General features: G+C 42.3%; 3 protein-coding genes across 5 annotated transcripts in view; 2 read left to right on the forward strand and 1 right to left on the reverse strand.

The window, feature by feature from the left end:
• Window positions 1–12: 12 nt before the first annotated feature.
• Window positions 13–4,996, forward strand: LOC116836814 (uncharacterized). Of its 2 annotated transcripts, XR_004376538.2 has the most exons (4): window positions 13–386; window positions 986–1,737; window positions 2,011–2,077; window positions 3,030–3,112. XR_004376538.2 is itself a non-coding variant. In XM_075059887.1 (3 exons), the coding sequence occupies exon 3, from the start codon at window positions 3,107–3,109 to the stop codon at window positions 3,239–3,241; it is 135 nt and encodes a 44-aa protein (XP_074915988.1). In that variant the 5' UTR covers window positions 13–1,737; window positions 2,011–2,077; window positions 3,030–3,106; the 3' UTR covers window positions 3,242–4,996. The 2 variants fall into 2 exon arrangements, 1 of the variants encoding a protein (XP_074915988.1); XM_075059887.1 differs by having other exon boundaries at window positions 13–1,737; window positions 3,030–4,996.
• Window positions 4,997–7,531: 2,535 nt separating this feature from the next.
• DIABLO (diablo IAP-binding mitochondrial protein) overlaps window positions 7,532–25,450 on the forward strand; it is a 236,982-nt gene continuing 219,063 nt past the window's right edge. The window contains exons 1-6 of one of the 2 annotated variants that reach the window (XM_032800569.2): window positions 7,532–7,667; window positions 9,622–9,742; window positions 10,685–10,816; window positions 12,144–12,254; window positions 12,411–12,507; window positions 13,370–14,217. In XM_032800569.2, the coding sequence (XP_032656460.1) occupies window positions 7,615–7,667; window positions 9,622–9,742; window positions 10,685–10,816; window positions 12,144–12,254; window positions 12,411–12,507; window positions 13,370–13,584 (729 nt within the window). In that variant the 5' untranslated portion in view covers window positions 7,532–7,614 and the 3' untranslated portion in view covers window positions 13,585–14,217. Of the gene's footprint in view, window positions 7,668–9,621; window positions 9,743–10,684; window positions 10,817–12,143; window positions 12,255–12,410; window positions 12,508–13,369; window positions 14,218–25,450 lie in introns of those variants that run through there. The other variant, XR_012654709.1, reaches the window with a different exon arrangement.
• On the reverse strand, window positions 16,167–23,165 carry B3GNT4 (UDP-GlcNAc:betaGal beta-1,3-N-acetylglucosaminyltransferase 4). Its single transcript, XM_032800567.2, has 2 exons — window positions 22,954–23,165; window positions 16,167–20,236 (listed from the first exon to the last, which is right to left on the reverse strand). The coding sequence occupies exon 2, from the start codon at window positions 20,207–20,209 to the stop codon at window positions 19,121–19,123; it is 1,089 nt and encodes a 362-aa protein (XP_032656458.1). The 5' UTR covers window positions 20,210–20,236; window positions 22,954–23,165; the 3' UTR covers window positions 16,167–19,120.

Here is a 25,450-nt window from a genome sequence, read left to right on the forward strand (position 1 = left end):
CTAAATTGTTGGAATCAATACTCAGCACCTTTGAAAATCAAAACATAACGAATTACATATTGCACCACTGCAGAGTTCTTTGCCTTACACTTTTAACCATATACAAACACATTTATAGTTTATACTCAAATATACTAGCAAAGATAAAGTGACAACAGTGAGTTTACGTTTAGTGTTTAAAAAAAAAAAATCAAATTGCCAGTCCCTCAGTAGACTTTCATCATTTTATTATTTAAATGGATTTTTCTTTAATTTAGACATAGATTTTCTTCTGTAACACTGCATCATTTTGATACTGCCTGAGACTGAGAGAACAAAACTGAGGAGAGAAAAGAGTAAAACTACCTAATCTGGTTTTACAAGACAAGCTAAGTGAAATGTAAAAGGTAATGGCATAAATAGTTAAGCAAGAAGTGCTAGATTATTTACCTTTTTCATTTGTAGTAAGTTGTTAGTAACTGGACTTATTTCGTAAGAAAATAATTTTAACTTGCATAGCAAATTAAACTTCAGCTTTGGCCAGAAAGAACAGTGTGTGTCAGCACAGCATTTCTGAATGGACATCACAACTACCAGCTAGACTGACAGTTACACAGACCCATAGGTACAGGGTCTCTTCCAAGAAATAACAAGAAACAAAGCCCGGAGTTGACCAAATCTCCTGGGGAGCAATTACTACTTAACAAGCTTCCTGAGCTTGTTTATGTTCCCTTCTAGCTAAGGTCTTTCTGACCACAGGGTAATAATTTGATAACAAGAGATCCTGATTAAATTAAGAGGCCATTTGCTAGAGCATAATGTCTCAGAAGGTAAGAGATTTGATTTGCAGTAGATGCTCTTGCTTCTCGGTGCTGCATATATGTCTGGTTGTTTAAAAGCCAGACCAAACAACCTTTACCTTTTAAATAGGATTATTAGTAACCAATTCACTGAGACTAGACTGACATCTTGACATTTTTTCTGTCATTTAAAAAAAACCAAACAGTCACTCCCTCTGAAGCAGAGATTCTGTGGTGTGGATATGTGACATATAGTATGTACAGAACTGGACTGGTGACAGTGCAGAGGTAAGCCTACCTTCATCCATCACTTTCGATAACAGGGCCTAACTAGATCTACAGGCATCCATATGGTCATGTCCTGTTGATCTCAAGAGATTCCCCAGTTTCACTCCAGTATCATCATCCTCCTTTAGTGGTCCCTCTGTGAGAACAAGGCTGTTAAGAGCAGAAAATTGTATAAAAAGCAGAATATGCACAATAAAGTCTCCAGAAACATAGGAAACTGTCTGGTGAAACAAGAGGAAAGAGATGAGCCTAAGATCTGATGTAGAAAAAATAAAGGATATTACAAAAACACAGTGTTAGATGACAAAACAGGGAGGCGAGGAGTTTAACACATTTTGAAATATACAATATATTGTTCACATGAAAAATCTCCCTAGGGTTTATGGCAATGCCAATGGTTGGATTGTTCTGTACTGTTATGCTGTCGGCACTGAGAAAGCAAAGGGTCTATGTCATATATAATAATTGGTCTCTGACCACACCTAGTCCATTAGTATTGTGCAGGCTGTAAATACAACCTCATTACTTCTGACTCTTCAGATTAGCAGACGAGAAGGGGATCAAACTACAGCACCAACCTTTTAGAAGCCAGAAATTCAAGAGAAAGCTGCAGAACAAAAGCAGATAAAACCAGAAACTTTAGGAAGTAAATACAGTCATCTAGCCCACGGTAAGCAGTTTATTTAGCTCTTTGTCAACATAGATTTTGTTCTATAATGAGAATGATGTAAAACATTGGTTAGTAAATAACTTCCATACTCTGAAAAACTACATCTAATAGATTTTTTTGTAGACTGCAGTATTTTCCGTAACACATTAATATACCTGACCATAGCGTGGAGTGTGGGGAGTTTAAAAAAAAACATTAAAACAAAATATATATTTTTTAAAGCGGCTGTTTAGATTTCACTTCATGTTTCTAATTAATCACTCTTTCGTTAAGTGGTAGGATGGAATTCAGTTTGCTCCGACTGGAGGTATACCATTTGGAAGAAAAATAATCCTTTTTGGTTAGTATTATCCTAAACCTAGTTTCATTTTCCTTTTGGTCATACATACAAAGGTACACATATTTTTGCTCTGGTAATTTTCTGATCAAGGGTCAATGAACATGCAACTGGAGCTGGGGATAGGATTCCTTACGTATCTGTCTTTACATCTTAAAAGCCTAAGTACCAAACAGCTATTGCAATTATGTTCAGATTTGACACAAAGTTCACTAACGGGTGGCAACTGATTGGGCAATGCACAAATATATATTTAACTGGGAAGGAAAGAAGTTTAAAACATCTTATCCCTTCCCCTTTAAAAAAAGGTTATTTTAACAGGAGTTATGAAGCTTTCAGATAAATCAACTTATCTTTAATCCCAAATCTTCCCCTGATCCGAAACAAAAAGCCTGCTCTGTGCCTGTCTGTCCATTAGAAGCAATTATAACATTAAATATTAACAGTGGCTTCTCTGGAGAAATTGACCACTTTGATTAGAGCTTTTTGTTGGTACTAATGCACCACTGGCGAATGCTCTAAATACAAAGCTCGCCAGCCACATATCAATTGACAGAAGGGAATAATTCCAGGAACTGACTGGGACCTCAACTGCCTGCCCCTTCCCTAGTCCACACACATATATTTTTAACCTTGCTTGGTTCTTTTGTTCTCTCACCCCACCCCAGTCTTAACCTGATCTGTGATCAGTTCCTGCAGCCCCTTTCAGCACTACACATCCTGAAAACTCTGAAAAAGACTTTCCAAATACACAACCACTGTCCCGGCCTGACACTCTCCCTTGGCAATTAAAAAGCTTCTAACAAACCATAGTGTCCACAGACTTTGTTTATACACCACCACCAGAAGCTACCTGAATCCAGACTTTTCTACATGCAATTAGCAGGCTCTCCCTCAGCTCTGCAACTGCCTGCTCAGAATGGCTCATCCTCCCCTTTATTTCTCTTCCTTTCAGATCAGGAGACTTTAGTGGGGAGCAGAGTGTGAGACAACCACAGAAATCCCATCTGGCTTGTGGTGCTTGGACGAACCATGCAGGAGTCCTTCGCTGTCCACTTCCTGAAAGTGCTGAAGGAGCTCCTGGCCTTCGTGCTGTTCAGTTACACGGTGCTGATTGGGGCACTGCTCCTGGCTGGCTGGACAACTTATTTTTTGGTGCTTAAGTGACAGTTCCCCTCTATCTTCTCTGGCCACAGACTAGTCCAGAATGTGCAACAGTCACCACCAAGTTCCCTGCAGCTGGCGTCTGCTCAACAAATAGTATGTCAGTTCCTTTTGGCTCCACAAACTTTGCAAGTCTTTGTTTTATTATTGGCTAAATACAATCTTAGTTTCTTATGTAAAACAAAAAAATTATTAAAAAACACCTTGCTGACCCCCAGTGGCTCTTCCAGACTCAATCTTTGGGATCAACTCTGCCCCATCCCTGAAGGATCAGAAAGATTACTGGCAATTTTGTCTTCTGATCAATCTGCTCCTCTCTGACATCACTCCTGAGAATAGCAGCTTGTTGAGGGTGGCGATGAAAGGGAGGGAGAAAGCCCAGAAGTGGTACAGAACCATTAGAGTGTGAGCTGGCCTCTGAGCAATCAAGTCCAGACACGTCTGCTTCAATCAGCCTTGTTATGGAGATGAAGGCAGAGAGATGCTTAACTTTTTATTTCTGATCCTCTTATACAGTCCTGGACGTGCTTCCCTCAAATCAGCATAACCCACGTGTCTCCTCTCTTTTTGTTTCAACATTTTTATCTGATGGTGTCCAGTTTGGGGTTAAGTTTCCCAGCCTTTCCCACCAGACCGTGATATTAGCATATTTGGAAGAGTTGAAACCAGCAAGGCAAGAGTTTTACTGGAACCATGCTGTATAAGAAAGCACTAAAAATATCCTGTGCAACTAACCTGTTCCCAGGAGAGAGGGAATAAAATGACCTGCTAGGATTTTCTGTAATTTCTATAAAAGCAGCAAAGAATCCTGTGGCACCTTATAGACTAACAGATGTTTTGGAGCATGAGCTTTCGTGGGCTTGCATCCGACGAAGTGGGTATTCACCCACGAAAGCTCATGCTCCAAAACGTCTGTTAGTTTATAAGGTGCCACAGGATTCTTTGCTGCTTTTACAGATGCAGACTAACACGGCTACCCCTCTGATACTTGTAATTTCTATGGGTCAGAATCATTCATCTTAAAATAGTGGTAAGTCTAAACAGCAGTAACTGGTAAATCAGCATCGCTCCATTGAAGTCAGTATAAATCAACTCTAAATCTCAAACATGCTGAATTGATTCTTATGCTTTTATTTAAGAAGACAGAAGTGTAAAAAGGACAAGTGTCCATGGGATTTTGTTCAAATAATTCTATGATTTTTAGAAAGAAAAACCAAACCTCTTTTTTAACTTCCATGACCTACATGGCATGTTCCCAACTTCTAACATAAACACTTTAATAATTGCAAACTACTGGGTTGAAAATGACCCTACAGAATGGTTAAAAATATGTATGACAAGTAAAATGTGAGCAACCACATGGTGTTCTTCTGGATACCGAAGGTTACACCAATTGCAGTGTTACAACAAAACACAGATGTTGTTTCAACATCGTGGTCTCAGGCCTGCAAAGGCTTAGGTGTTTTATACTGTGAATAGACCCACTGACTTCAAAAGGAGTCTGAGACTAGTCACGATGCATAAACTTTACCGTGTACATAAGTCTGCAGGATCAGGGTCCTAGTGCGCAAGTGATTTCTCTCTTGGTTTGCGTCCACTGGCAGTCCACTGAGCTGACGTCATGTTAGCAAAATCTGCTTTTAGCTCATTCAAGCCTTGTTTTATGCCACTTAAAATGTACTTCTGTACAAAAATGCTATAAAAATTAAAGTGAGTAAAAAATGTCATTTGAATTAAAGAAATTACCCACAGATCTGTTTCACAGTCCCTACTCTTTTTAATGTAATCAGAAGTCTGTGGATCTTTGATCATACACTGACACTTGCATGTTGTACCCTATAACTAAGAATATTTTTGACAGAGGGAAAAATTATTTTCCTCTCAGAATATATTTATACGACACCCTTCTAAAAGAGTGATCACTGTGTCAACTGTTGATGCACATGACAATAACTGAATACACAATAAATAGAACATTTTAACACAAATATAAAACTTTTTGAAGCCAATAGTTAAAAGTTTGTCCAGCTAATTTACAAAGTTTCATGCCTATCTTTGATTTCAGCTCATTCAAATTGTTCATTACTTAAAGACTAGCAACTTCACTCCCAAGAACAAATGTAGTCACTTGACTTTATAAATAGCTAAGTAGCCCCATTAAAATCAATAGGTGTTTGTGTGGGATAATTATAGCTTAAGTGTCAGAAAGAAACAAGAAAAGCTGCTCATTGTAGAGTGAGTTCTAAAATAGAAAAACCCTCAAAGGATACAGCTGTGCCTAAAATGTAAAGAAACAAAGGAAGTTATTAGAAAGAACCCCATTAAGAAATTACCAGGAAAAATTCACACTAATGCCCTAAGTCTGCAAGCCCTTATGTGGCACAGAGAAGTAAGTTCAAGATCATTATATTCCAGCATGTGTGTATTGACCCTGTGAATGAGCACACGTAAGATTAAGCAATAAGGGACTGAGCCAAAGCCCACTGAAGACACTGGGAGGCTTTGCATCAGGTGCTAAGCATAGTCCACTGAACTGCATTAAACAGAGTCAAAAAATGGTCACTTCTAAGGAGACAGGCTTAAATATAATCGTCACCATGCTAATAGAATGTTTATCTACTTTCTTAGGGCTCAGTTCTGCTACAAACCTGGTGGGCACAGAAAAAAATCTGATGTAGGAGCACAGTCTCCTCCTGCAGTTCCTGTCACTACTTTTTACTTGTACAGACAAGATTCCACATTTGTGCTATCCATTTCAACCTCTAAATTCTCTTTACATATAAGTATATTTTAAATCAGAAGAGCAAGACTAAGATATTTCCCTTTTGAAAGAAAGATGGCCTCTTGTTTGTGTTGGTGCCTACTAACTCATTTGTATGGCATCAATCCAGCTTGGCAACAAAGAAAAGGGGGAAAAAAAGATCTATTTGCCAGAATACCAAGAGAGCAGAATAGACAAGAGAAATAGTAGTTATCATATCAAACCATAAGGGAAAAAGTTCAGACGCGTTGACAATTTTTTGATGAGACAATATTAAAGGCACAACAGCAAACTATCCCAATGTGAAGGACAGCTAGGCAGAATAGTTAGAGGCCATCAGTTCTTTAATGACCAAAAAGTCAAAACGGCATCCTACAAAAGGTGAAAACATGGACAAATTGCTGAGTACAAATCAACAGCACAAACACGTACTGGCAAAATCAGAACGGCTCAGGCACAAATTAGTTACACCTAGCAAGAGACATAAAAGCCAGGAAGAAGAGGGTCTCTACATACATTAGGCACAAGGAAAAGTGTAGGTGCTCTACTTAGCAGGAAAGACAAGCAAATAACAGAGGACATCAAGAAGGTTGAGGAGTTTAATGGCTCTTTTGCTTCAGTCTTCACTAAAAACGTTAATTGTGACCAGATACTTACCATGATTAAGATAAGTTAGAGCTACTGAAGACAGCTAAGTGCTTAAGACACTAGCTGAAGCAATCTTGGAGCACTTTTCTTTGAAAACTCATGCAGGAAGAGTGAGGTCCCAGCAGGGCTGGCTCCAGGCACCATGTCAAGTAGGTGCTTGGGGCGGCCACTCCGGCGCGGGGCGGCACTTTCAGGTATTCGGCGGCAATTCGGTGGAGGGTCCCTCGCTTCTGCTCAGAGTGAAGGACTTTCCGCTGAATTGCCGCAGATCACGACTGCTGCTTTGGGGCTGGGGGGGCGGCAAAGCCCCTGGAGCGGCCCTGGGTCCCAGAGAACTGGAGCCGGCCAGAGTAGCGATTTTTAAAAACCGGGACGACGACGACCTCGGGAACGATAGCCCTGACCGGCTAGTCTCGGTACCTGGCACAATCAGTGTGTACGCACCTATCAGATAACAGGGTGTATTTAACAAGAACGAATCATGACCAACCCCCGCCCCCTCTGTGACGGTTACTGGTCTAGTGGCGGGGAGGGGGGGCCTGTACAGGGGAGAGATCTGGGTTCGGGAGCAAGGCCCGTCTGAACGCACCTCGCGACACCTGGTCTAGGTGAAATGACTGTAAGGCGGGGGCCGATCTGCTCCACGGGGCCTGACTGAGCACAACGATCAGTGCTCGACCCCCCCCGGCCCCGCCCCATTTCCCTGAGGCCCCGCCTCCTCCCCGGAGCACTCCCGGTCCCCGCTCCTCCCCCTCCCTCCGATGGGCGGGGCTGGACTCTGGAGACACCTCCCCCCCTCCCCGCTATTAGCTGCGCGGCCCGCGCACTCAGCGGCTCCGCCCCCCCGGCTGGCCAGAGCACTGCGGCTGCGCCGGTCAGGGCAGGGAGAGTCTCCAGGAGGCGGAGCCCTACGCCTTTGGCGGCGGGTGTTACGTCACTTCCGGCGCCCTGCTCTAGTCCCGAGGAGATGGCGGCCGCTGTGCGTAGCCGATGGTTCAGGTGCTGCTCCGCCCTGCTCAGGTATCGCCTGGCAACCCCCTCCCGTGAGAGCTCCGCCCTTGGACCCCGATCGCCCCTGAGACTCCGGTGTAACCTCCCGGCGGGCCGCCGCCCCCTCCTCTCTGCCCCGCTCCCCCCGTGAGCCCGAGCGTCCCCCGGTGCCCCTGAGATCTCCTCCGCCACCGCGACACAGCCCTTCACTCCTAACCCGAGAGACCGCTGCGTAGCTCCTCGGGCCATTGAGCGCACCCCTCGGTGCCTCAGTTTCCCCTCAGTGAGGCGGGGTTGAGCCCTTGGCGCGCCAGGGGTACGGAAATGAAAGAGTCGTTGGAAAGGTCTGACCTTTGGGACTCACCCATTTTGAATGGGCTGCTCATTACAGTGGCTACAAAGGAACTTTGGGCTGCTCCATTTTTTGCGTGATACACACTCAGTTTGAAAATAAAATTATTTTACACACACCCCCTCCCCCGTGTCCCTGCAGGACTTATTTTCACAGTTCGTGCATTGGTCAAGTCTGGCAGTTGGTCTAAACCAAATAGAAAACTATTTCTAAGATTATCTGTTGTGCCAGCCTTTAACTTGACTCTTGTCAAAGTAACACATTTTAACAGATTAGGCTCCTTATTTGGTTTATTTAATACCATGAACCTCCAAAAACCTCTGCATGTACTTAATTGTAAGCACATGAGCAGTCCCATCTAAGTAAAAATGAGGGAAATTAATTTTAAAATCTCAGTTTTCACTATTTGTTTACATTTTCATAATTCCCTCAATTTACACAGTGAAATTAGGCTGTTCCCACTTTTGCTGAGAGTCGGTCTCGTGTATTGGTTCCCATGAACTAGTGCAGTGTTTGAGTTGTAGTTAGTTATGGAGAATGTTTGTTTAAATCTAAAACAGGTTTTGTTTGGATAATAAATAAAAGTAATAAAATCACTTCTATTATTTTTAAAGTTCATGCCAAAATTATCTGGCAGGGTCCCTTTAAGTCTGTAAAGTGCTAAAGACATTAAAGTGAGCAAACATTGTTTGCTTTATACAAAGTTGCATTGACTTCTGTGTGAGAACTTGTGAGAGGGAGGTGAGGTGGCTTAGCTCATACATTTAGTTCTCACTGCACTGTTCATTTAGTTGAATATTTTTGTATTTTAAAATTAAGATGGTATTCTCGCTCTTCTTTTCAGCTACCTGGACCACCTCATTTGTGATCACATAACATGGCTGTAGTAACTACAGCAATTGCTTATCAGGAGAAGTGATATTAAGACAATGTAATTTGTTTTAGTTGTCTTTTAATGCCATTTAGCTGCTGCCAATGATAAACTAGCCTTCCACAAACCACCAGTGTTCCACTGGTCACAAAATGAACTGATGGTACATTCTCAGAAATCTGACGTGGAAACTATTTAAATGTAGTGAGGGAGAGAATAGGTGCTTTTCACTTTCAATTCGATACACCACCATACCATTTTATTTCAACAATAAGGCTGTGATGCTGCACACGTTTACATTGACATAACTCCATTGACTACAGTAGGAATGACTACCTGTATAGGACGTTAAACATGCATAACTATTGGTTTCAGGATCTCTGATTATAAACCTACTGTTCTGCTTACTTGACACTGTTAGTGTATTCTATTATTAATCTGAATGCTTTGTATCCATGTTAATTATATTGATTGCTGACAATAAGCTTATTACTGGAGTTACAATACCCAAATTGTTTAGCTTGTATCTTTCCTTGAGACTGTGATTAAGTAATTAACTTTTAAACATTTTAATTTATTATTTGTATTGTGGTAGTGCTTAGGAAACCCAGTCATGGGCAGGACTTTGTGCTAGGCAAACACATAGCACATGTGTAAAAAAAAAAAAAAAAGTCTCTGCCCTCAAAGTGTTCTGCTCCTCCAGAATATTTATTTCCCAGTGTGCAGCTGTCTGCATGCTTATCTTTGTTTCTCATTCCCAGGCAAGGTTTTCCTGTTCTGGCTAATGCTAGGAGACGCTGTTTCTCAGGACTGAGTGGCCCAATGTACAAAATGGTGGGAGTGGGTTTTGGAGTAGCCCTGTGTGCAGTCCCTATTGTACAGGTAAATGTACTGGAATGAATGTACATTACAAGGATTTTAATATTCTAAGGTGTTTGGAAGAGTGTGATTGTGGCAAATAGACCAATTTCTTGTATTAATTAAAACAACCACCCAGTTATTGTATGATGATATTAGTATGCATATTGCAGTTTGCCCACTGAGCTTTCTGGGACATAGCTGGACATCTAGAAATTCTCTGCATCTTAGCAGACTTTAGAACAAATTTATAGTGATTCCACTATAAAGAGTATGACTTAAATCCACTTAGCAAGAAACCATAATTCACTTTTAAAGCGGCAATGTAAAATAGAGTTGCCCTAGTTTCAGTTGTCCCATAACTAAAATACTATTTTATAATAAAATTATTGAAAATTACTTGCTGTTACTTTGTGATGCCTCATGCTGCCATGGCACATCAGTCAGGAATCCCACTATTAACAGAGCAAACCCCACAATTTACAGGGAGAAATTTACTTGTGGTCCTGGTATGTCATTAACAGAGTTTCAGCTCTTGCACCTTGCCTAGTGTGCCTGAACTTTTACAACCCCCTGATAACCATCAGACAGGAAACAAGATAAGAATATGTTTTGCATATATATTAAAATATCCCGACTCAAGCAAATATTGGGAAATAAAAATATAAAAACTGGTTTAAAAAAAAAAACTTGCAGGAAAAGATGTTTTGGTAAGCTGCTTCCTGAAATTTGGGCCCTTCGGAGAAGCCGTTACAGGATATGAATAGAAGAGAATGGAACTATGGGAGTAAAATTTGTTCTGCTTTTTAGAAGTTAGTTATTTAAGAGTTACGGCAGACCAGCAATTTATTTTTAGCAATGGCTCCTGTGGTTTTTTTTGCTTACTGGAAAAGACATTTTTATCATTAAAAGTTGTCTGTCTTTGAAAACCAGTGTAAAAAACTGTGTAAATCTTTTGTCTTTCAGAAACACGAGCCCACTTCTCTCAGTCATGAAGCCTTGATTAGAAGGGCAATTTCTCTGGTAACAGACAGTACTTGTACTCTTCTCTCTCAAACAACATATGCATTAATTGAAGCATTAACAGAGTATACAGAGGTAAGATGTGTGACTGCCTACATTAGTACAAAGTTAATACTGCAACAGCTGGAGTATTTAACTCTCCCAAAGATAAGCTCTAACTGCACCTATTAAATCAGTTCTTATACCTAAAATGGACTTTGACTTCACAAATCAATGTAACAGATGTAGAGCTTCTGGGGTCGCAATTCAGCTTGAATCGGTGCATCAGATATTTCAAAATAAGTGAACTGAACATGTCCCTGGTGGACAATAAAGGAGATGTTGCTGCTGTTTTGAAGTGTTTGTGATCTAAGGCACGAACAATTTTTAGAGGTTTGCAAAACTCTCTTCAGGAGAAGCCCGGGCACAAACTACTTCCTGAAATGTGGGCCCGTCACATGAGGAGTGAGGTTAAACTTTGCAAATAGTAGGCTAATATCTAGACAGAAAAAAACAAAGCCAGATATCAAGCATTCTTTAAAAATACATCCATTACCTTCCTGACTTCTTTTCTAGGCAAGAAAAAAAACATAGGTTTCATCAGAAACAGACATTTTTCCAATCTGAGTTTGAAACTCTCGAAAGGCCTATTTGAAATGTGCCAAATGTGAAATTTGAGAAGTGCCAAATTAAGCAGAATAGTTGTCCATATTAAATTAACTACTGATTAGCATTGCCTTTAATATATCACTGTAGATAAGTAAATGCAGAAATTGAAGACTTAATGCATACAGAGAATTCATCCGTTATATGTCATTCCTGCCAAGATTTTCAATAAAAAGGCAGCAGTTTGGCAATATTTCAGTTCTAAAATGTGTAATGAACTGGCTAGTTTGTGTGTATATGTACTACTGCCCTCTGCTAGATCGAATCAAAGTGTTTGTGTATTGTGAGTCCATATTTCAAGGGGGCTTCTCCTCTAGCTCAAGTGCTAATAGACTTGCTTTTTCAGCAGGAGAATCCGAATTCTATCTGTGCTGTTACTATTACGTTCCTAGGATATCACAAAACTTGTTTTACAATATTAAACTGTCAATTTCTAATTTTTCTGGACTTCAGTTACAATGAAATCTTTCCATTTTCACCACATTTTCAGATTAATTAAATTAATGAACACTAATACAATACCAGCGAAAGCAAAGTTCAAAAAGCACTTCTGAGACTATCCAGAAATGACTTCCTCACTAAATATTATAGGGGATTAAAACAAGGAAAGTGTTAGATCATTTCCCTTTGTTGTCTGCTGTGTAACACAAGAATGTGAGTGCATAAAAAGATGCAAAATTAGTTTGAAAGTAAGTAGCACTTGCATATTTTGAGTTCTTTTATTAAGTAGCTGTGCTAGACTTACGCTGTTTTGCAGGCAGTCTACACACTGGTGTCTCTCTACCGACAATATACAAATCATCTTGGGAAAATGAATTCCAAAGAGGAAGATGCAGTATGGCAGGTGATCATAGGAGCAAGAGTTGAGGTAAAGAATTAACTAACTTCTGCAGTCATCAATCAGTCTCCTTTTTAAGAAATATTTCTCCATTCATTAATTGAACATGGCTATCAAAGCATATTACAAAAAGTGGGTTCAGATAGTGTTAAACAGTGTTACATGGCATTTTGTTTTTAATTACAGATGACTACAAAGCAGCAAGAATTCCTGAAGTTAGAATCCAGTTGGATGACCGCTTTACATCTTTCAGAGATGGCAGCAGAAGCTGCATATCAATCAGGTATTCGGGCATTACTGTAACACACTGCTCGGTATCAGCTTGAATTTGTAATTTTTAGCGAACTTTCCCCTGGCGCATAGGCAGTATTTATTATTAAAAAGGTGCAGGCAAGATTGACACTAAATCTAAATATGCTTAGTTAGTGTGCAGACTGAGAATCACATGGTCTGATTTTCAGAGCTGCCGAATACCTGTGTCTTCCACAGAGGACACAGCTGCTCAGTTCCTCTGTATTTTCAGTTGAAGTGCTTAGCACTTCTGAAAACCAGGCCCATAATTTAATATTTTAAATTTAAATTAGATAATTGTAATAACAAACACCTGATTATTTCATTTAAGGAAATAAGGAAAAACTGCATTATAAATTTGACTAAGAAATATTCTTGAAACTAAATGTATTAATGAAATAGTGAGAAGACTAGGTTGTTCAAGTACTGTAATATAGTCATTCACATAAACTGCAGGTTCAAATCTAGAACAGACCACTAGTGACTGAAAATTGCCACCATGATGATTGTTGTCTTAGTTTATTTCTCACAGAGCATGTGGCCACATCACAGAAAATCACAACCTAATTTTGCACTAATTGGCAACCCAAACTTTGTTGGCAGGAATGTTCTGAGAAAAAATTCCGTTTGTGTCATATGATGATACAGTCTAAAACTATCTACTACATCTAGTTATTAATCTACAATCAAGAGGAGTAATCTGTGTGTTTTGAAAACTGATTTGCTTAGAACATGAACAGTTTAGTAAAACATGATATTTAATTACTACCAATTTAATCTCTGCCTTCATTGATGGTGTTTTATCATAAGGGCTGTTTCTGAATGAATTTACTTAAATTACTAAGTTTTTTCAGGTGCAGATCAAGCTTCAGTGACAGCTCGCAACCATATTCAGCTGGTGAAAACACAGGTGCAAGAGGTACGACAGCTGTCACAGAAAGCAGAGACCAAATTAGCTGAAGCTCAGACAGAAGAGCTCATTAACACAAAAGTTGAAGAATCATCACAGCCATGCAGTATCCCAGAAACCACAGAGGAAGTCGAAGAGTCTTATCTTCGTGAAGACTGAAAAAAACCCCAAAAACCTTCTAAATATCACCTTTGGAGTATTTGATAGCATACCACTAATTCCAGGGCCTTGAGTTTCCAACATCGTTAAGAAAATAGATGTTGGATAAGGAAAAGGCATTAAAGACAGGCATGCTATCTGTTGATAATTGGTGGTAGTGGGCAATAATTCTCTCCCCCACAAGTTTGCTATACCCAACTACCAGCCAGATTCAGGTGTTTGAAACGTCTTTATTTTTTAAGTTCCCATTATTATAATATGCATTGCTAGTAAATTTTTATTTAAGTGTACAACTATGCAAATGTGAAATTAGCTGTTAAAGATACTTGTTTGGGTCTGTTGCCATGAGGGTCTAATTCAGATGATTTAATACTAAACCCTTGGAAATTCCCAGTGTCTAAAACTAATTGTAGATTGCAACCAAAGAAGGACATTTAAAAATAATTTCTAGTCTGTGAAGCAAGTTAATCTTAGTGGGTATTATATCTCCAGTTGAACAATAGAATTACATTTCATTGTCAGAAAGTCCGATTGGTTAACAATGTTTATTTTTTTGTGCTGTTTTCTAATTATTTTGACTTGTGACAATTCATAATGGATAGCTCATTGTTTAATAAAACACAAACTACTGTAGTCTAATTGCACTTAATTGTATCAAAAGATGACAACCAATAGAATTGCTACAAATCTTGGAAATCTGTACGATCTACACTCAGCGAGCGATCACTGTAGTATAGAGTATGGCAGATGTGTTTATGCAGACTTGCTTGTAATCTAATAGGAACACAACCAGCAAGATGCAATACAACTGGTTTTCCATGGTAGTGAAGGAAGGATTTTGTTGCTGTGCCACATTTAAAACTGTCTCTCTCTCAATAGGGAACATAGTGTTGGAAAGGCAGACACTACAAATAGCAGCAAATGCTGTTTGATCACAGAACACAGTGCTCCGAATGTGAATTTTCAAGCAGCGTAGCTGCAGTCTGCTCCAAACTGCAGGAAAAGTGTAGCTTCCTCCTTGATAGTCAAATGACAGTGTTTCACTGCATGCTGGGTTTTCAAACTACATTTCAACAGTTCATGAGTATCGTTTCTTTCCCTTTGTCATTTAAGCAGTTCGTTAATTTTATATTGAATGTATGGTTGTATTTTCCCAAATTCATGTGTTTTACTATCTGTACTGTAGAACTGTGGCGACTAGATTTTTATGAAGAGCTCCCTTTAATATTTGTGTAATGCTCAATAACAAGACAGCTGAGTATTGGTAATATATATTTAGCCAATAGGTATGGTTTAGAGAAACAGGCTTCTGTGTATTAGAATTGTTAAATTTGTTTAAAGTGCCATTTTGTACAGGACCCCAGTCCATGTGAAAGTTCCGGCCCCAAGATTTCATGATATTCTTATAAATGCCAAAACAAGTTTGCGTCTGGAAGTCTTCCAGCCCAAAACCACTCTTCCCTTGGGAATATCTTTCTGAACTTCATTTCCATTTTATCTTTTTAACAAGGGGATCGGATCCCTGTAGCACTGACTGCAGCTAAACTAAAGTTGGATTAAACTACGTGAGAAAAGAGTGCAGAGTAATCTTGGGTAATTGTAACTCTCCTGCATTAGTAAGAAATAAAATATTTCCTTGCTGATATTTGCTTTATTGCAATCAAATGTTTGGGCAAAATGCATTGGTATCAAATGAAAAGATGTAACAGAAAATATTTTCACAGCCCCTAGCCAGAAGAAATCTTACAGGTGACAGGTGAATACTTTCGTAACACTAAATTAGGGATTAAATTAAAGCCTATGTTTACCGTGAGTCTCTTCCAAAAACAACAAAAAAATTTACACTTTGGTGATGGTCATAGCAGCCGTTAAGGACCCCTGAATACCATTCTAGGATGGAAGATTATCAGAACCACCCCAACAGAGGGGAGGGAGGGGGGAATTATTTGCAGTTGCACTGTTGGCACAGGGCTCTAAGCAAGCAACAGTGCCACATAGGGTCAGCCTTCCTCTGTAACTGCACTGTATGAACAAAGCTGAGCAGCTGCAGATTAGCTGGCAGGCAGTTCTGGTGCCAAGCCATTTATGTTTATCATCCAAAATTGCACGTACTAGCATTGTTGGATATACGTGTCATTGGTACAGCCCTCTTGTGCCTGCCACGGTGCCAGTGTAGCTCTGTCACATGTTTGTGTGGCACAGACTATCAAGAAAAGATTGGATCCTATTTATGTAGTACCCTGGAAAGCAGAACAACATTCCCTGTCTGAGGCCACGTCTACGCTACGCGCGAAAATCGATTTTAGATACGCAATTTCAGCTACGAGAATAGCGTAGCTGAAATCGAATATCTAAAATCGATTTACCTACCCGTCTTCACCGCGCGGGATCGATGTGCGCGGCTCGTCATGTCGATTCCGGAACTCCGTTTGTTTTGGTGGAGTTCCGGAATCGATCTAAGCGCACTCTGGGATCTATATATCCCGTCCAGATCAGACGCGATATATCGATCCCCGAGCAATCGATTTTAACGCGCCGATACGGCCCGTAGTCTAGACGGGGTGTGAGTCAGGCTTCCCCCCCAAACCAGCTTCTGTTTCCTTCTCTGCTGTGGTCGCAGTTGTAATGTGTCACTATTCTGCTAAGACAGGACACAGCCACTTTGAATAGAATGAAGTTGCAAGGGGAAAAAGGTAATTTTTTCAATCCAGTACTGTTACAATATGCTGGTAGCCCATGTTAAGAGGAATGATTCACCTTCCTGATGAAACCATGGAAGCAGCTTAGACAGACAACTTGCTTGTTACTGACAATAACCAATACCTTTGCACCTGTAAACTCAGTCCTGTAACGTGTCATTAACACCCAAACCAGTTTGTCTACTTTGCCATTGGAGAGAGGCATGTTAGAAATCTTAGTTAAACATGAATGGAAGATAAGCACCTTTCAAATGCATCCTTCTGTGAACCACATTTGAGATGACAAGAATTAGGGTTGGTCTTTATTTTTCCAACGCTAATTGGAATACATTCAAAGCTCTTAAAATTAGTCAGCTCATAGATGTTCAAGCCTTTCACTGAATCAAAGTCCTTTCCAGTCCTATCTACTGATAAGCATGTGGCGATAAACTGCTAAGTTAATTTGTACAGTGCTTGGAGAGTCACACTAAACATCATTTCTTACTGTATCCCACTGAATTTGTATCTGAGATTGTCCAGGGTAACAAAGAAATGATACAGTGGTATTTCATAAAAGGTACCAACCCCTATCCTAGATAGCAGCACTGACGCACACATAAGTGACACACACACCTCTCTGGAAATGGATGAAAAGTGTCCACACACAATATCAGTGTCCTGTGAACAAGCTTCCTCTCTCTCCCCTAAAAATCCAAGCATTAAGTTTTACTACCCTACCTTATGCCTACGTTACAAATAGAGCAACACAGAAACACTTTTCAGACTTAAACACCTTCCTAATCATATTTTAAACCCCTACATCAGGAATTACTACACCTGAATAGAAAGGTGGAAGGGTACAGTAGTATTCATTAGAGACTTATATTGTTCTTAATAAAAAAAATAATCTGTGACCTGAAAGTTAAGTTTAGGTAAAGATGAACCAAGATTATGGGCTAGTCTCTAAATGGCAGATCTGCTTTCATACATGCTCCTCTTCAACTACTTATCTATTTCTATTATCTCCCTAGATTCTTACACAGGAATCACTTATTCCAGGGCAGAGTCCACTAGCGGAACAGTGAGCAAGTATGTCATACAACAGTGACAGGTGGAATAGTATCCAAGGTTACAATCCCTGGTGCCTTCAGACAACTACAACCCTAAATAAAATGGTGAGACCCTCCAACACTAAAAGGGAATTGACAAGAACATCAGAAGTAACTAGAAAGGCAGTTCAGGTTAAGCACTAATAAAAGCAAGCAGAGTAGTGACAGTGAAAGCATAATACACTGGCAAACAGGAACCCACATCATCAGAATCCATTGATTTGATGTAGTTTAAACAGTCTTGTCACAAACTTAGACAGGGAAGCAGAAATTTCTTGCTTCTAGTACCAGCTCTGTCAAACTCTCCTCTCTCTGGCCTTGTGGAAGGACGTAACTTGCCCTCTCCATCCTTCAGTTTCTCTTGGTAAGAGACCGCCCTGAATTGGATCACAAAGCACTTTACAAACATAAATAAAGGACCATCTCACATCTGTGTGGTAGAATTGCCCGTCCAGGTGCCAAGGTCACAGCAATCAGACTAAAATTGAGGTCTCTCTCCTCCAAGAGCAGCACTTTACTACCACTTCGAGGCCTCCTCCCGTCATCTGCAACACAGCAGTGCAAGGATGGATTATTTCATGAAGTTGAAAAGCTCCATATGAGTACCAAGGAGGATGGGTCTTCTTGAATTTTACTCAAGGGATTGACTCAGATAGCACCAAGGTGACATAGGACCTGTGTAGGGATTTACACCACACTCCGCCACAAGGCCAATTAATTAGCAAGTCCCACTTCCCACAAAGCCATAGAGATATATTTTCCATTTGCAGCTGTGTAATCTCTGATGGAGGTAGCTGTCAGCTAACCCTGGATTTTGTTTTGATATTCTCATCTCAGTTGTACTTCCAATAGAACAAGAATACTCAATGTAAACACTTTCAAAACTGTATTTATTTATACCTGCTATTTAAAAAAGCCATTGTTATTACAGTGGTTAATAGCAATTTGTTTCTTCTCCCAATCCCACTGTCAAGTATTTTTGTGCAGAAATTCCAGTGCAAATAATCTAATGTAAGTAAATAAAAATTAAAAGAAAAAGAGCTGGTTAGAAGTCAGTGCTGTTAGAACTAAGTACCTTGCAGTGTCGTGGCTGTGTTAAGAACAGACAACTGAAAGGTTTCTAGACCATCTTCTCTGTGTTCTTTCCCTGACATCCCCATTAAGAAATTTAGCGCTGGTGACATCTGGTGGATTGCTAACCCTGGACAGTGAAGTCCTTGACAGGAGATGTGCAGACTCAGCGGCATCAGCTTGTCCACACACTTCTTGTGCCTTAGCCCTGATTTCAAGGGTTAATGGGCGAGTTCAGGCTCTACTGCCTGTTTAGTATAGGAAGGCCAGTAACTAGAGGCTGCTAGTAAGGTTGGTAGTTGTAACTTGAACACCATCAGAACTGGCACTAAGACCACCACCTCACTTTGCAAAGAGCCACTCAGAACCACCCAGCTGGGCTGAATTCAAATCAGTGATCCAGAGAGGAAGCAATCCCAATGCCAATGCCAGGTCCCTGAGCTATCCCCACTATGTGTTTTCAGTTCAACCTCATGATGCTTCAGTAACCCAACAATGTATTTTCACAGGCTCATTGCAGAACATTACCGTACTGTAAACTACAGTCTGTTAATAAAAAGGTATCATCTATTACAACTTTCTTTTGTTTCTGTTTTTAATGTCAGTTTAAGCAACCTGGAGTAATCACCACCATCATTCTGTTCCCCGCACTTAGCATCAGCAGTCTCATTTTGTGAGTTACTGAGTTAATGATACAGCACATCTAATATGGTCATCCTTTACCAGCGTCCACATGATCCACATCTCGGTAGGGTTCAGCTTGTGCACTATCATCAGTTCTTTGTACAGACATGGATCAAAAGGATTAAAAGGCCTCTGGATTCCAAAGGTCTTAAAGCCAGCATGGTTCAATGGAGTCAATGCCATCTTTGCCAGACACATTCCCACAAAGACATCATCTATTGGGAAGAGTTCAGTGTCTTCGGCAGTGCTCTGGAGTCGCTGCACCGTCATTCTGGACATCACATAGCCACCGCCACCAGCATAGAGAGGATAGTAGGGCGCTTTGTACATAGACTCCGGGATGAAATATTTGACTTTGGTGTTTCTTATAGGACGGGCCTGGCTGATTACATCCCCAACAAAGAGATCCTCTCCAGGTTCGAGTTCCTTGAGGAACTCAACGATATTGTAGGTGTTGACAAAAACATCGTCATCGCCCTTCAGCACAAACCTGGCGTGGGGACAGTCCACCATGAACCACCGGAGGAAGTGCAGCTCCTTCAGTGTCAAGTTGAAGAAGTTGTCGGTGAAATCCCACTGGACAATGTCATCGAACTCTTGGCTCTCATAAACCAGCAGCTGGTGGAGGGAGTGAGCCTGGATTTTGGCCTCCGAGCGCCCAAGCAAGAACACCAGTTTGATTGGCTTGCTGCCGATGGCCACTTCTTTCCCCCATGTGTTCCTGATAGCAACCCTACGGTCTATGTTGATCGGGGGAGACTTGATTGCCAGCAAGAGGAATGTTTCCTCACTGCATCTCGTGGGCTTCAGCAGTGTTGAAAAGTTCCTGCAGTGCTTGTACATTAAGAAGGTGCGGTGAAGCTCTGGGAGTGCAAGAGAGGAATTGACAATTGTCAGGTCTGGCAAACATTTGCTGGGTTCAGTCTGCTCTGGGGCCCAGAACGTATGGCTGGGATTTGGTGCAGCTACCTTCCTGGCTGCTGGGGAGACAGCCAACTTAGTCTCTTTCCTTATATAAAAAAGGAATGCAATCAACGTGATTGAGACCGTATATAGTGCAACCATTCTTATCCTGGGATACATCTCAAACACTGGAGCAGGAGACAATCCCTGCAAGGTTAAAGAAACACACACAACATTTATTAAAGGAGCATTTAGGCTTCTTGTCTCATTGCTAAAGAGACTTTCTAAACAATTATCACAGGAGTCTAAAGGCCAGATTTACGAAGCTATTTAGGGGCTTAAAGATGCAGATAGGGATCCAGTGGGATGTACAAAAGCACCTAAGCAGCTTACACACCTAATTCCCATAGACTTCAATAGCAAAGTTTTTATTGAATTTAATGGGATTGGAAGCTGTCCCATTACTCCACTTAAACAAGGCAGGACACAGGTTTGTTCCTGCCCAGCCCAGAGTACTGGTTTCAGGGCTGCTCACAGGAGCCCTTTGAGAGCTGCCAAAGTGCTCAGATTTGGAGAGTGGGAAAGGGGGGGCAGATTCTAATGTTGGACTGTGAGCTCATTAGCCTATGAACTGAGTCACAGCTCAATTTGGGCCCAATCCTGCAAAGTGCCGCGTGCTCTCAATTTCCATCCTCTCCTTTGGGAAAGGAGGGTACTCAGCCCAAGATCAGCTCGCAAATTCAAAGCTAACACTGCTTTTGTGCAGTGCCCAATATGTATTATGAGAAGGTCTCAGGAAGCACAGAGAACCATCACACGGGCACATAGGGCAAGTGTTGCAGCTCACACGAGGCTCTTGCAAGGACAGAGCTAGCTTGATGCAAGCTATTCAGACTGCTCTTCCCATTAGAGTCAAAGCCCTATTTGCATCATCTAGTGTCAGCCTGTTTTAGGAACATTGGGGGCAACAGGGAGGCTCCAGCAGGGATGCACGGATAGCATGGTAGTTTAGTCTGAGGGCCTAGATGGGAGTACAGGTGGCCCGCAAGTTTCTGGGCTTCCTTCCCCACTCACTCTCCCCGTCTAGTTCTCTCTGCGGTTGCATGCTGTTTGAGAAGTCGAGGCTTCGGGGTGCTTCACCATCTGCCAAGTTAGTCTAATCTAGCCGTTAGTTTGGCAGCTGAAGCTTATTGTTCTGTCCTAAGTTTTGCAGGGAGTTCCAGGTACAGTATGTAAACCTGGAATCCCATTTCTGAGAGAGTACAATAGCTTTTTCAGTCTCCTCATCTCTGCCAGCTGAAGCAGCCAATGCTGCATAGCCTCTATGTTCAGTATTGTTTTAAAGGCAGCCTTAAAAAAAATGGCATGGCATTCACTCATAGACATCTTTAATTCTATGCAGGCAGTAGAGCACGGAACCAGCCAACAGGTTTCTATTAGTCACGCCAGAGGCAGTATTCTGTCCCTCCAGCTACCAAGCTTGCAAATTAGGTCAGCTAAAAAAATTAATCTAAGTGAACAGCTTGTCCAAAGCGCAATCCTAACACTTTGGTGTTATTAAAAAGCTCTCTCAGGTAAGAGCCTATATCCAAGTCATACAGCAAATGGGTTTTACAACACTCTACTTCCTTTCAGCATCTTTGTGCCACAGCTGGGATCAGAAACTACATCACAAGGCATCACACCCACCCTTGTGCCTTGACTACAAAACATTTTTTTCTTTTTTAGCACATCTATGTATCAACCATACTTGCTTGACAGGCGACAACCTTCCCTCTTCCCTTTAAGAAAAGAAAAGCACTGACTGCTAGGCCCCATTCCCCACCCAACTCCAGTTCTGCCACAGAATTCTAACAGGCCATTAAAGGTAGAAGGAAGTAACCTCGTTTTCCCCTCACCAAACGTTCCCATTTAGAACTTTAAAGTGTCAGAGAGGCACACTGGTGCTGCACTGGCAATGAACCCCACATTTCAGTAGAAGGGCACTCGGTGCCTGAATCCAACATTAGAAGCCTTAAAGGGATCCTGACTTTACACAGGGATGACACACCCTTTTTAAGAGCTAGAGAAGCTGAAGAGGCAGATACTGCTCCCAACTTGAAAGTGTTTAAGTTTTCAATGTTTAACTGTTCGTAAGATCTTTGGCCTACGGACCCAGCGACAGTCAAGTTTCAATGCTGCCTTACAAAACAGTGTTTATAGTTAGTCACATTTTTTGCATTTAGGGTGGAATTTACCATGGCATGATAAGAAGCCCACACTCATACTGCAACAATACCAATGCCTGCGGGGTACACCAGACGGAGGAGAACCTCAGAGAGATTAAGGTTTAAAAGCTGTGACCAAACCAAGAAACATCCTGTTACACAGGGGCTAATTTTCGGGTAAGTGGTGCTCTACATGGGCCAGTTTCTCGAGGATCCATCATGCATGTGAAATTGCAACATTCCCAAGGTATCTAGCATCCAATCAACACAAAGACTGAACTTTTTGCTGTCCTAGGCAAAATGTATCATTTATGCCACTTCCAGCTCTGTAACATTTTGTCACCCTTTAATACACAGATATTATTTGTAGCTGCCTGCTCGCTCCTATACTGAATCCACTGGTCAATAATTGAAGTAAATCAGAGGTCTGACTTTAGACTCACCGTTACACTCAATTAAGTCCTTAGTTATTAAAGGACCCAAACATCCCACCAAAGCCTAATCAGTAACGTTCCCAAACCTCACAAAGCTGGGCTGTCATTTATGTAAAGGAGGTGGCCTGCAGGAGAAAAAGTGCTAGCCTCCCAGCAAAGCTTTGAAGGGAGTTTTGCAACTCCTTTCCAGGATACAGCATCTTCTGCAGAACCCCGCAAGACCAGGCAAGGATCGGTGCAAACCATTCCTCTGAGTTTTACAAGGTTCTTCCTCCCCTCTTACCTTTCCTGCAGCACTGATTTCTCCTCAGGGTCTGCTGCTCTGCAAGGAGCGTTCCTTAAATGCACCATACAAGCACTCGCCTGCTGCAAGCAAATCTTTCACAAGGCTTCAGTTTAAACAGGGGAAGGCGGGGGTGGTGCATGGAGGCCTGAACCCCCTTCCTGCCCCCTCTTTCTGTCGTGCGCGTGCATCTGATTCTGGGAACCGCTCGCTCCTGGTTCCTGGTGCAGTTAAAGCCGAGGCCGCATCCAATGGGGCTCGCGCCGCATTGGAGCCCGGCCGGGGTCGCCATAGAAACGACGGGCAGGCTCGTGCGGAGGTGAAATCACCCGGCTACAGCAGCAGATGCTTCGGGGTTTGGGGGCGGGGGGTCGCGAGGCGGAGCGACTGGCGCCAGGGGCCAGTGAATGGGTCAGCTGCGGCAGAGCCCGCCGCCCCCAATTAGGGGATTAGTTTAATGAGGGAGGCATTTACTCTCATGCAAATAGAGCCTGGATGAATTCAAATCCCCCTGCCCCCGAAAGCTGCTGAGCAAGGGGAAAGGTGCAGCCGGAGCTGCGGGGAATGCTAAGGGCTGCAGGGTTACAGCGGAGTGACCCCGCTGTGCGTCCAGGGCACTGTGGTTTGACTGACTCCCTCCCGGCTGTTGGGGGTGGGGGGGAGGGATGCAAGGGTTTGCCCCCCGCGACAAGCTCTGCCTCCAGAAATCCTCTACTCACCCACCTGCTCCCTGACTTCCTTTTCGGCCGCAAGGGCTGGATTCAGGCTGTGCTTGGGGTTGGCCCCCGAGGATCAAGATTGAACGGGGGGAGGGGAAACTCTGCTTTAAATAGAGCACAAACTAGCTCCCATGAAAACTTAATTCCTAGGGGTGAAGAGTGGAAGTGTTTGTCAGCCTGCTGCGGTAGGCCTGGACCCAGCCCTAAGGGCCTTCCTCCTGCCCAGCCATAGCTGCAGCATTTAAGATTTGTTTTTGTTTTGCGTTTCTCTTTCCAAGGAAAATTTTTTAGGTGGGACCCGCTGCTGGGCTGTCTGCTGTGACTCTTCAGAGAACCTGAAACAGTAGCTAGGTCTGAGGAGTGTGAATTGTCTTAGAATGAATCTCAGCTGGTGTTAATTCAGAAACCCCAGGGGCCAGGTTAAATGTTAGCCCTGTTAACTGTTTCACCACTGATCCCTTTGAGAAACAACCAGTTAGACGGGGATTGTAGAGCCCGGATTGTCTGGCTCTAATCATTTAACACCAGCCCATCTTCAAGGAATATATTTGACAGGAGCCCTCTCGCCCTTTTCTATAGCATCCAGCATCATTTGCTGAAACATATTACAATGTGTGTGGCTCTGGGGGACTTCCCCACTTTATCTCATACCTTCCAGTGACTTCCCTCTGCCTTGGGGAACATCACCAATAAATCCTTAGGGAGTTTCGTTTATAACAAATACATGCTGCACTTTTCAACAGCTGCTCTGTCCTGTGAGGAGAGAATGTCCGGGTCACCCAAGCCTCTTATTATTGTCCTCCAACCATCTCTTCTTACAAGCTCCTGAAGTGTAAGTAGGTCTCCACTTCTCCTCTAGCAAACTCACAGGGGCCATGCAAGCTGCTCTCTCCTGATCTGTCTTGTCAAGTTCTCCTGGAAGGGCAGCTATGCAAGTTATTGTTTTCTAATCCAGCAGTACAGTATCTCAGGTGTGCGGCTCTGGTGACACCGTCTGGCTGAGAAGGCAAATAGACCTGCCAGCTTAGGACTCTGCCTTGGCCAAGTTTTCTCCCTGGAGAGTCCCTGGAGGTACAGCGCGACAGGGAGTGAGTTACAGCGCTGTGGGTGGCTTTATTGCCTGGAGAAAGCAGAACACTGAAGACAGCTTATCCTCAGTTCTCAACTACTGTTAAAGATGCCACAGGACAGCATCCCATGAACAAATGTGCCAGAGATTCTGAAAATGAACTGATGCCAGAGATGACACATAGCTGTTGAGAGTGGGAGCAGGGGGGAAGGGCACAATTTGAAGGTTCTGGTGGTATGCAGCAGGGTTCAGGGCAGGGCATATAAAACATTTCAGAAATCTGGGGGCATGTGACTGCGTGTTCCCCCACGTATCACCTCTGATTCACACCCCAGTGACAAGAGTTCAGACAACACTAGGAGCTTGACCTGCTGATGAATAATCTTACCCACTACAGAAAGCATGAGTTAGTGGGAAGGCTGGGAGTAAAATGCCAGGAGTGCTGAGCATGGACACCACCATCTTGTATTTGCCAATCCAAACTCCATCAACCAGAACTGGAAAGGCAACTCCCACTGAGACTCCTGCTGCTACATTTCAGGTCACTGCCATCAGTGACTTCTGGTTTTAAGAACTTCTCTATGGTCATGAGGCCTGCTTCTGCTCCTGGTGGGACTGCTGGCCCATCTCCCCAGCCTAGGAGGGACCAACTCCACTCCCAAAGGCCATTCAGGCCCTATCTTCTGGGTACCGTTATATTCTTCAGTCA

This window comes from Chelonoidis abingdonii, chromosome 22, assembly GCF_003597395.2.
Source record: "Chelonoidis abingdonii isolate Lonesome George chromosome 22, CheloAbing_2.0, whole genome shotgun sequence".
Taxonomy (NCBI): domain Eukaryota; kingdom Metazoa; phylum Chordata; order Testudines; family Testudinidae; genus Chelonoidis; species Chelonoidis abingdonii.

Excerpts from the sequence above, each read along its gene's own strand:
- LOC116836814 (XM_075059887.1), top strand. The coding sequence starts at position 3,107 with ATGCAGGAGTCCTTCGCTGTCCACTTCCTGAAAGTGCTGAAGGAGCTC.
- B3GNT4 (XM_032800567.2), bottom strand. The coding sequence starts at position 20,209 with ATGTATCCCAGGATAAGAATGGTTGCACTATATACGGTCTCAATCACG.